Genomic DNA, 12,058 nt, shown 5'->3' on the forward strand with positions numbered 1-12,058 from the left:
CTTTATGCTTGTCAGTAAGCAAACCTCCATATTTGCTTGTAACACTGTTTGACAGAGTTTGGGTAAAAACTAACCTTAACTGTTACCATGTTTTTTCCCCCTTTTAAATCAAAATGAGACACTAACATAATATCATCTTGAATTCACAATCTGAAACTTGAACTGAGTCTTTTAAGGACAGATGTCTTTCAAGAACAATTCACACTGTATTGAGTGCTGATTGGTGAATATATGCTTTCCCATAGTGAGAACCTCTGTGTAGTTGTCAGCTTATCTTCAATATTTCCCAATACCAAACAATTTTGTCCAAGGATATAGAGACTTAAAAGTACACAAAATTACAAAAAGTACAACGCAATTTGCGCAACTACATTTACGAAATTCAATAAGCTAAATTATCAAGGTTAAGTAAGTTAGCCGAGCTGTTAAAGTAGCCATAGTAGCTCTGTATTTAGCTAGTTCGCTACTCATCGCTATCTAGGAAACAAATATGTTTGCCATAAATCAATTTGAAAAACACAGGCATTTATTGGTTTTATTTGAATTCTCCTTTATTATTCATGTAGGTCCATTGATAAAATGTTAATGATTGAGCAACAGGTTGGGATCTAAAAGAGCTGTAAGATTATTTGTCTTCAGAGCAGCTCTGTCTCAGAGAAATGTTTGTAAAGTGGACCGCCAGCGCGCAAAACACCATTTTATAGTTAAAAAAAATATTCTTTTTACTGGCCTACTGGATTAAATTTTCCAGGTAATAGCCTTTGTCTGTTGAAGTGTATGATCCACTTCAGAAAACATGATTTTTTATTTTACATGAATGACCTGGACAATGTCATTGATGTTCTGGTTTAGTTCTTGGATTGGATTTCTTTCTTATATCATGTAAAGGTGCTATTAAGACTTGTACACATCATTGTAAGTATTATATTTCCATTCGCTTCTATGCAGATGATACTCCCCTTAAAATCTGATTATCTTAACTAACTTATGCTTTTTTTTTAAACTTTAGAGGAATATGGAGCAGCAGCTAGTCAGGTTTTTCTTAGCTTAAAGTTTCTCTAAACAATAACAGAACTTTTGGTTTTTACATTTAAACCATTACTGAGAGGAGATGAAAGAGTTAAGAATAAGCACTAAAACACGGCAGGTCGTCTGCTACTTGTCTATGAGCAAAATCAATGAATGAACAGTGAATATTAACAGCTGTGTTTGAAAAACTCAAGTTCTTAGAAACTTTCAGCCCATTGTTTAATGTTTAAGAGTTCATATTTGCTCATGGCAAAATGTATTCAATTTGGCTATAATGCATAGCTATTGTCCTTTAATTATTGTGTTCAAATTTTCCAAATGTGTTCTACATGTGTTCCACATAAAGGATAAATGGTGACTGCAAGCATTTGGCAAAACGAGTAGCTGTTACAATTCTTAAAAGACACCATTTTCAGACTTGTTTTTTTAAAAGAAACTAAAGAATCTCACAAACTGACATCGCTTGTCCTCATTTTATAACAACATTCTGCCCACAGACTTTAATTGAGTAAAATTCATATATTTGTCTGTTGTTGAGTTATTTGTGTATGTTTGTTCATTTGTCTATTTATTTATTTTCAACTTTAGTTTTTGTGTTGTTTTCAAGTTTTGTTTTTGGTTCCTGCAACCTTCTGTCATCATAAAGTACAGGTCACAAATAAATATGAGATCAATCACTTCAATACACATACATGTTTTCTAGTTGATTGCAGATCTGGATGAACAGTAGCTACCAAAAATGTTAAGTTTCTTGGATTTTTTTCTTGACAATTTTCTAATCAAAATTGTGAATTTTGACCCAAGAAACCCCTAAAACATTAACTGTGAAGGGACAGTGTCCAGTCTGGAGGACATGGACAGGGAAATCCTTCTCTCCAGCAAGCTTTTCTTTAAAAAAAAACAAAAAAAAACAACCATTTACATGTTTTCTGGCTTTTTAGAAAAAGCATGAAGTCCATTGTTAAGTACTGAAATAGGAAATCTTGTGATTTGTGCCGTATTATTAAAATGAAGATAAATTGCAGCCAGGCCTAGAGACATTTTCTTCAAAAGAAAAAAAACCAAATGAACACCGAAAATGTATAAAATGCGCTTTGTTCATCAGAGGGAGGGAGAGAGAAAAGACTCCACTCAGCGAGCTCTGAATGCTGCATTTCATGCCTGCAACAATTATGTCGAAAGGTCAAGTATTACAGCATCTTGTACTCCGCTTTGCATGCAAAGTATTTCAGTTCACAAATGACCCTCGTTTGCGCTCTTTGCACAATGGCTTGAAGAACCAGATAAACGCAGGAAAATTAAAGATTTTTGCTGCTGCCTGACAATAACATTTACCAAAGGAGGTGATTGCAGTTGCTGTGTAATTGTCCTATTTGTAATGCACATGAATGCTTAGGCACCGCTGCAATGAAATGTTTAGGAACTTGTGAAAGAAGAGCGAGAATGGCTGAGATCTACAACAAGAAAGTGTATTTTTTTTTTTTTACATGTTTACACAAGTTATCATGGAGTGCAGCTATTGGCACACAGTTGTAGACAGTGAACTGTTGTCATTTAAAAAGTGTTACCTTTTCTTAGTTGAACTGCAACTTTGACTTAACTATGACATTTTTAAAAAACAACATAGCTACATGTGATTTAGTCTATGATGCCAGTCTCTGTGCTGATTTTCCATTGATAGCTTATATCTACTTCAGCACCGTGGACAGCACCCAGGTCTGCCTCCTGCATCTTTGACAAAAAACTACAAAACCCCCCTCACGAAACCACGAAACCACACACACACACACACACACACACACACACACACACACACACACACACACACACACACACACACACACACACACACACACACACACACACACACACACACACACACACACACACACACACAATTCGCTTCTGTTAGTTTTGCTGTGTTTAAAAAAAAAAATGAAGTGAATTCATAGTTATTGGTTTACTTAATTTGTGGTTTATATGATGCGCATAATCTACACTGCAATTTTAATATAAATCAGGAATCACACTTGCACGTCCACTTCTAATCAATAAACGCGTTTAGCTTATCAGTTGAATACGTTTGATGTGATTTAATTCATTGATTTAAGTATGCTCAGATTTCATGATGCATATTTTCTAGTATTAGAATATATCATTTATGTTTTATTCAGTCTCAAAAGTTAAAATTTGAGATCTGTGAGTATTTTGTTTGGATGGGAATTTGCAAAAATAGCCATCTGAAATTGATTTGATCTTTGAAAACTTACAATATTACGAGATTGTGTCATTTATTCATGTGTAAACTGACTCCCTACCCCCCCTTAACTGCACTATAGATAATATTTTAGATTTCATCCTTAAACCAGTGAAAGTGCACCGAAAGCAAACCTAAAAATTGTCATTAACGGTAACAAAAATACAAGTTTAACACAGAAAACAAAGACGAAATGGTGGTTAATGTATAAAAGTGACATTTACAAAATAACAAGGTTCCAAAATTTCCAATTTCTTTAAACCGATGTAATTTGCTCTCTCTCTCCCCCCCCCCCACCCCCCTCATTTGTTGGAGCCACTGTAAAGATTTAAGTCAACCCCTCCATTTTAAGACGCCCCCGTGTTTGATATCCTCTCTAAATGAAAAGGAATCTATATCTACATGCCACTGACACATAAAACAGGAGTTCTGAATGCTAAATATCGACCAAAAGGTAATAATGAAGCCAAACAGGAGAATAAAATTCACCAGCTATAGCCACTAACTCAAATATGATTACCTTGAGATTAGGGTCTAATTGCTTGGGGTTCATGGAGACCAGCCCACCATAAAGCCAGGAGGACTTGGGGAGTTGCACTGTGGGTTTCTACAAAAGGGAGCGATGAGAGCACACACGCTTCCAACAAGTCATTCTCAACAGCTACAAGCTCCACACAAAGACCACACACCGCGCCAAAGACATGTTAATGTAATCCCAAAGTTCTCACTTCTCTCCCGAACAAAACCAGCTCTGCAAAACACCTAATAGAAGATAGTTTCTGACGCTGCTTAAGGTTTCACTTTAAAGTCCAAAAAGGGGCTTTTTGTGGTGGGTTGGTTGGTTGGGGGGGGGGTTGCCTGGTGGCCCAACTGGCTGCTGCTGGCTTAAAGGGGCACACGCAAAAATCAGACCAGTATGTGCATTTAGTTTTATGATATCGTTACAATTGCATTATAATATATATGAGCAAAAAGGATTTTTAAAGTTACATACCGAGAAATAAAAAAGTGAGGGTCGCCTGAAATGATAACAACACTGCACTCAAAACTATTCCCATTCTCTCTACACTTACAGTATAAGAGCCAAAATGTGCTGCTGAGTCCGAGTCCAAGCCTAAATAACAAACCTCTGAGAGGGGGGTTTGAGTGGTTTGTGCAAAATAGGATCGCATATTTAAAGGTTGCGTTAACAGTAACCAAAGTGTGCATCAGGTTTCAGCAGGTCAGCCTGTAATTGGAATACATCTAATACATCTTCCAGCTATGTGGCTACAAATGCAAAAAGCTGGATATTGTAAATGTCAGGAAACCTGCAGGATAATGAATGACAATCAGTGATCCCATGTAAAAGACGTTGGCTGGGTGCAAACTGAATTATGAGCGATAATTCACCTTTAGCCTGATATTTATTTATTTATTTAGCCTATTTGCTGATAAACAGGCGGCTTGAGTTAATATATTTTTGGTTAGAGGTAGGGTGTATAGTTTTATGGTTTTAAAGTGGATCAGTTGATTAATTATGGTTTGGCTTTTACATTGTATGATTAGATTAAGACGATAAGTAAATAGATCCCAATTTAAGTCGTGAAATCGTGAAATAATAGAATTAAATAGACCAACAAATAGCTTCACAAACTAGTTACGGGGACGCAAATAATCACTCAGCTCAAAACAACACAGACAGTAAAAAAAAAAGCAGCTTCAAGTAGCTTCAAGAATTGTTTTTTTTTTTTTTTTAGAGATGAATGGACAGTTAAAGGAAAAATATAGACCTGATTTAAGCGTCTTCTCCAACATTTATCAGCTTTATAATATTATCATCTAACCCGCATCGTTTTTAAATTATAGCTCTTGGACACATGGGTCAACACTGGATGGAAAATAACTTATTTGCACCGTAAAAAAAATCACCTGTCATTACCTTCGTCTCTTAGCAACCTCCTTGTTTAGCATTTAAGTCATATAGCGCTATAAGGCGGCGGGAGAACAGTGTCTAATGATTATTATAGCTTTTATTTACCGAAACTGCACCTACAGAAAAATAAATAATGTGTTCTTCACTGCGGCCGTTTTTAAAAAAAACGAACAAACCCATTTGTTATTGTCGAGTCCAAACTGAGACTTGAAACAGCCTGATCTTTAAGGAAATAAATGTTTGTGCAGACATGTTTGTTGTTGACGCTATAAACAGCGTTTTGCCGTTTCCCTTTCAATTCCCTGATTGATTATTGATAAGTCTGCTGATAGTCCAGCGCCGTCAGTTCGCCTCGCAAGTTATTTGAGAAGAATGGCGCGCTGTTTGGTCAGGGATTTCCATCGATAAGCTGTCCTTTGAGCAGCGTTTGTGTTTGATGTTGGGAGCCGAGAGACCTCACCTTTCTGACTCATACACACATACACACACACATACAAACGGTCAGCATACAGAAAGAAAAAAACACACACCAGCGCTCCAATGGCACACATACACACCACACAGAGAAAAAAAGAGAGAGAGAGAGAGAAGAAAAAAGAAGGCACATAAAGGCTCAGTTTACTCTGCAGGGCATGCTTGTGTGAGCTGCAGCCTTTAACGATAAGCCCGGGCTGTGTGTGATTTGTCAAAGAACAAAAAAGAAAAAAATAGGCTCCAGCATTTAATTGTCATGTCTGAGTGAGAGCCTGAATGTTGATATAGTTGGCTATTTAGTTTTTTTTGCAGTGTGCCAAGGCTGAACCTATTTGGCAACATGGAGTATGTTCTTGAGAAGATCATTTTCTCACAGTGAGCCCAGGAATCAATGAAAAATATCAAGAAAATTCTATTAAAAATGGTAAAGAACACATAATGCTAATAATAATAATAATGCTAATAATAATAATAATAATAATAATAATAATGCAGCACACTGGTTTGTGCGTAATCTGAATTTCTCCAGGCCTATTTCCACCATTTAACACCGCATATTAAGACATATTTCACAAAAAACCTTAACTATCTGGTTTCCATAATTTATTAATAGGACTGTTTTGTAGTAAGTCAAATATCTATATAAGTTACAAAGAAATAAAACGTACAAATACCAATGAAACGACAACAAACCGGCAAGAGCGTCAAAAACTTTGTACAACAGATAGCTAAAATTCAAACCTTTTACAGAAATATACAAGCTAGATCTACGGCTTACATTAAATTCTATTATAAATCAGAGTCATGTGTGTTTGTTTGGGAGGAATTTTTAACAGCACCCATATACAGCAGTTCTGTAGTCTATATGCCTTTCCCCCAACTAATGCGGCCTATATGACTGCTGATTCTTCTTTTGTCTCAATATAATTTACATAAATAAATCCAAAGACTTTCACATCCGCAGTTTCTGGTCAAAAAAATGAATTTCTCTCTCCTTTCTTCTGTCCGTACAAGTCACCCTTTCCTTCCAAAAGGTGGAAATTCAAGAGGAGCTTCTGCACCGATTTCACACGGTTCTTGTTCAAATGCGCACATTTACAGTGAAACTGTCTTGAAAGAAATGTGTCTCTGTGTTTTTTAAAATCTTAAATAGAAGAAGGTTTTAATGATAGCCGGGGCTCTTGTCACCACGTCCTGCCGTATAACAGGGCTGAACACTGCAGGGCCGAGCCGTACTCTGCGCCGGGGGAATTCAGGTGAGACAGGCCGGCCACCTGGCTCTGCAGTGATGGCGGACTGGAGGAGTGCGGTGCCAAATCTGGAGAATGACCTGTGCTTCCCACCTGCTGGCTCTGGTGCTGCCCCAGGCCGGGTGTGTTGTTGGACATGATCATGACATTGCCACCTTGCTGGTGGTGGGTCTGTGCGGAGGATGTGGGCGTGTGGCCGCTGCCTTGGCACGGCTTCCCGTCCTTCACCAACACTGGCACGGCAACCCTCCGGGGCGACTGTTGCTGCTGCTGCTGACAGGAGCCGCTGTCCTGCTGCATCTGCTGCTGGGACACTTTGTCTTTCGCCTGCCTCTTCATCTTATACCGGTGATTCTGAAACCAGATTTTCACCTGGGTCGGGGTGAGGTGGATCATACTTGCCAGGTGCTCCCTCTCCGGCGCCGAAAGGTATTTCTGCTGTTTGAAGCGTCGCTCCAGCTCGTACACCTGAGCCTGGGAGAACAGCACTCGCCTCTTTCTCCTCGGGGTGCTGGACAGAGAGCCCATGCCTTTGCCTACGTCTGCCAGGGAGCTGAGGCTGCCCATGCTGCCCATGTTCATCCCCGACGAGGAGCCCATGAAGCGAGAAACTGCGGGAAAGAAAATAAACACAATAAAATATGTGACTACACTTTAAACCAGTGTGACAGTGAAATATTACAATGTCCTTTTGTGGAAAACCTGGAAAATTGTGAGTTCGGAGATAGTATTTGATCGACAAATCTTGGTTATAATTTCATTGATCTTGGCATGCATGTAATTACAATCCTATAATTATTTTCATGACAGTAAAAATTGGGCAACTCAATGTAGTATGCGTTCAACAGACAGCTGAGCAAAAAAAAAAATGCTTAAAACGTTCTCCAAAGGATCGAATTATAGGCTATCAGCTTCATTTCTGAGCACAAAGAGCAGCGATAACTCATGACTGACAGTATATTATTAGTGAATTAATATAACAAAGTATAGGACGCTGGTTAATAAACTTGTCTTGCACAAATGCGTAAAGCTGAGAGGGGATTCTGGGAATGAATGCTCCTCTGATGAGACTTTTTTCCCCAGATGTTGCCTCGGATTAAATGAAATACGACTTCACTTGATCTTTGCCTGTCCTTATAATTAAAGATTAAAACCTAAAACCACTTTAAGGGCTACTGAGAGTGTCCACCTCGGCGCTCAAACACGCACAGGTGTCAGAAACAATGCAGCAAGCACTAAAACGCAGCATAAAACAAAAAGAAAAGAATACATGTAAAAACCCTGCAGTCACTCAAAAGCTGGAGTCAAGCAGGTGCAATATACTTACTGGTGGAGAAACGCGGGTCTGGGTTGGCTCCGTACCAGCCGGTGGCAGTGGCGCTGCCCCTCATGCCGTCCTGGTAAGACGGCAGGTCGCCCATGTTGCCGTTACAGTAGCCCCCCATGGCCGTGTGTGACAGCTGAGAAACACCTGCAGCAGTCATGTGGTAAGCCGCAGACACAGTCCCATTATGGCCCATGTGGTGCTGCTGCATCGCCGCCTGAGAGACCTGCGGCTGCCGGTAAGAAGTGAGAGGAGCCCCCAAGTTGTTATTCTCCATACTTACTTTCTTATAGCTCTCCTCAAGGGGACTCAAGATATCGGAAACAGAAAAAGGAGTCGAATGCTTGGGGCTCATCGACATTGTTCTGGGGCTGGAGAGGGAGAAATTAGAAGGCAAGGCAATCTCTCCTTCTCTTTTTTTTTTCTTTTTTTTTCTGGCCAAAGCCCCTCTGGTTCCTGTTGTCTCAACGTCGATCCTGGTAGATGAACACGTAGGAGAGCGCCTCAAGTCCGCCTTAATTGGATTGAGTGGGAGCTCGGTGCTGGCTTTGGTTTGTTTTAGCTGGGTGCCAGGTTTAAGGCTACCATCAGAGGCGGGGCATCGGCTACAATACAAAACAGCTCTATAGCCTCCTTTTACGCCGAACGTAATTTCACTTACAAGACATGTGCTCCCCTCCCACTAACAATAACATAAGCGCTGTAGTACATGATCATAAATGTTCATCCCGGCGGCGCAGAGTGGCTGCAGGCGGTGTTCCGGCTCACAGCTGATGCATTTAGAGTTTGTGACTTGTTGCTGCCGCTGATAAACACACTGCTGCACCTTGGGATCGCACTGACCACAATACACTTTATTAACTGTAGTGATGTTTACGAGGGCCTCTTGATGAAAGGAGGCCTATATGGACTTGAGAGTTGGAGAACCACTCCTCAGTTGAACTACTGACTTTTAATGGCCATGAGAGGCCTCCAGTGATTGCAGGATTGTTTGTGTTATGCCTTATCGTACTCAGACATGCAAAAGTGCACTTGCGGGGAGGGAAATTGACTGATACTGATAAGTAAATAAATACACATCCGCGTGTTAAGTGGCTGCGTAAATGATTAACCCCCACCGCGTGTTTTTCTTTTGATATCATTGGACGCAAGCAGCGTGTCACCTAAATTCAGATGCACACACTTCGTCTAAGAGACCCGGTTAAAAAAAATAGAGTCTGGAGTAGAAGAGGCTCTCGTGTGAAGTTAACGGCGTTCAAGTACTCTCCTGCAGCACAACGCAAGGTAGCCCTCGGTAGCATCTTGCCTTAATGCTCAAGGAGCCGTAACAGTTTAACTCAATCACATCTCATTTCTAAAATGCTTTTTACGCACAAGAGAAGATTTTTGCCTTCATCCAAACAGCGATGAAGTCAAGAAATTTTTCTAGAGCCAAATATCCAAAAAGATTTGAGTCTCCCTTTTCTGCAACTTACACCCAAAAGTAATACAAATATTTGTCTATTTTAAAGCAGAAGATTATGACATTACACAAGATATCATTACCATTATTGCTGTATTTTTTATGGAATGATAGTAGACTTTACAATTTTTCCCACTTATGCATAGGCTAGATCTGTATTAGCATATTATTTTCAAATATTGTAATATAATAAAATCCAAACACGCTTTCCAATTTCAAAATGGACTAAAAACAAGCAGCGACGAGTAGGTACAATAACTTCTAACTTACACACTCTGTGGATGTCAGGATCATACCGGAGCTGCACTTACTGCTGTTATATAAATCAAATTATAAAGAAAATATCATTAAACGTGAAGCCCATGTCAGGAGGTCTAACTTGCAGCAGCTCCTAGCAGAAGTGCGTGCTTGGAGGTTGGAGCCGACATCTCCTTAAACAGGAATTAAAGAAACACAGCGTCTTCTGGTGGCAGGCACAATCATTTATAGTATTGTGATCATTTGTAGCTTTAAACCTTGCTCCTTGTTTCATTTTTCAGAGGTGTAACTCTTTTTTTGTGCTACTTTTTCAGCTTTTTTATTTTTATTGCTGCAACAAGCTGTCAGACTGCAGCAGCAGCAGCAGCAGTGAGTTGTGCGGTCCCATCACATTACAGCAGTGACATGCAGATCACTGACACACTGTCACGGGGATCATCAGCCACACTTGTGCATTTTTACCGGCTTGTGGCTGCATATTTCACGGCTTGCCTTCAACGTTACGGCGGGATAATCTGTGGACTTGTACAGCTGCAATTAAAAGAGCCCTGCAACCAACAATCCATATCATCCCGTCGCCTTACAATTATCTTTAATGAAGCAATAATATCGTATAGCTCAAGGCTAAATATTACAGTTAAAATAAATTGTTTGGATGATAGCCGAGATGCGGGCACATAATTCGCAGGCCATATAATCACAGGCAATTAAAATTAAAGCAATGTTTCTGCATCCAAGGTAAATCTTGCTTATGCCTTGCTTAATTACAGAATTTCGCAAAGACATTCTTAATCATCTAAATCAGTACCTTTCCACTGTTCTGGCACACGGCTATTATGGCCAATTAGCGGTAATTAGTCCAAATGTTCCGGCTAATTCCTGAGAATAATGAGGACTCTTTGAAGTGGCGGGCATGAGGCTACCGAGCCTTTGTTATCGAGGCTTCAGGTTGTTGTTTTGAACTGATTGGTACATGATATAATCCCGAGAGCCGGATGAAAATAAAAGTGCGCAATGAAAACTAAAAGGCAAGTTGCTTACTGTTATTATTCCCAATTAAAATCATTAATATGCTTTATGAAGATGCACATTTCTCTTCAAATATTTACGTCCAAATAAAATGATTACAAGCGACCCGGCAAAGAGATAAATAGTTAGACTGCAGAAATATCATTAAATGCTCCCCAAAGGGAATTTAAAACTAATATTAAAACATATTTATCCATCAAGTGTAAAAATGTATAATTTATGATCCATACATTCTCCCCCAAAGGAATATCATTTTACAATTTTCGATGTGGTGATTTTATAATTAGGTTATTTTGCATTCAATTTTCTACAATTTCCATAAAATTAGGCCTATTTTAGCCCCACGTTCACACAAACACTTGAATGAATGTATCAATGGCCCAAAAATGCCACAAAATCAAGACTGATGTCCCGTCTGGTCTGCAGCCAACATACTGTAGACCCCATTAAATACAATCTTAACAAACTGCCTGCAATAATAACCTCCTCCTGTATTGGCTGCCTTGAGTCTCTCTCTCTCTCGTTCTCTCTCTTTCTCTTTCCCTTTTCTCTCTCTCTCTCTCTCTCTCTCTCAAACTTTGTTCAGACTTTTTTTGACGTTTTCTTCCATGACAACTCTCACAGCTCCGGGAAATGAGCTACAGAGGGGGGGAGGAGAGAGGGCAAAAATGGGAGCAGGGAGAAGAGGAGGTGACATAAGAAAAAAAGAAAATTGGACAGTTTGTGTTTGTGCACACACCCACACACACACACACACACACGCACGCACGCGCGCGCACGCACGCACACACACACACACACACACACACACACACACACACACACACGAGACGTCTCCTGCTGCTGCTGCTGCTGACCTCATTTCAGCTTTCAGGTGACCTACAGGAGGTCAGATTGATACATGACAGGTGTGGAAATGCGTGGAAATATGTATGATGTACACATTTCAAAATCCATATAACTTTTTTTTTCTTTTTTGGAGAGGGGCATTCAATTTAAACATGGTGGTCATGGGAGCAGGATTTATTGGAGATTTAGGACAGTGGCTCGAGAGGCTTGC

General features: G+C 39.7%; 1 protein-coding gene across 1 annotated transcript; it reads right to left on the reverse strand.

Moving 5' to 3' along the window:
- Nucleotides 1–6,859: 6,859 nt before the first annotated feature.
- nkx2.1 (NK2 homeobox 1) lies at nucleotides 6,860–8,610 on the reverse strand. Its single transcript, XM_062440573.1, has 2 exons — nucleotides 8,253–8,610; nucleotides 6,860–7,536 (listed from the first exon to the last, which is right to left on the reverse strand). Exons 1-2 carry the CDS (start codon nucleotides 8,608–8,610, stop codon nucleotides 6,860–6,862), a joined length of 1,035 nt encoding a protein of 344 aa, XP_062296557.1.
- Between the last annotated feature and the right edge of the window lie 3,448 nt (nucleotides 8,611–12,058).

This window comes from Scomber scombrus, chromosome 19 (genome assembly GCF_963691925.1).
Source record: "Scomber scombrus chromosome 19, fScoSco1.1, whole genome shotgun sequence".
Classification (NCBI taxonomy): domain Eukaryota; kingdom Metazoa; phylum Chordata; class Actinopteri; order Scombriformes; family Scombridae; genus Scomber; species Scomber scombrus.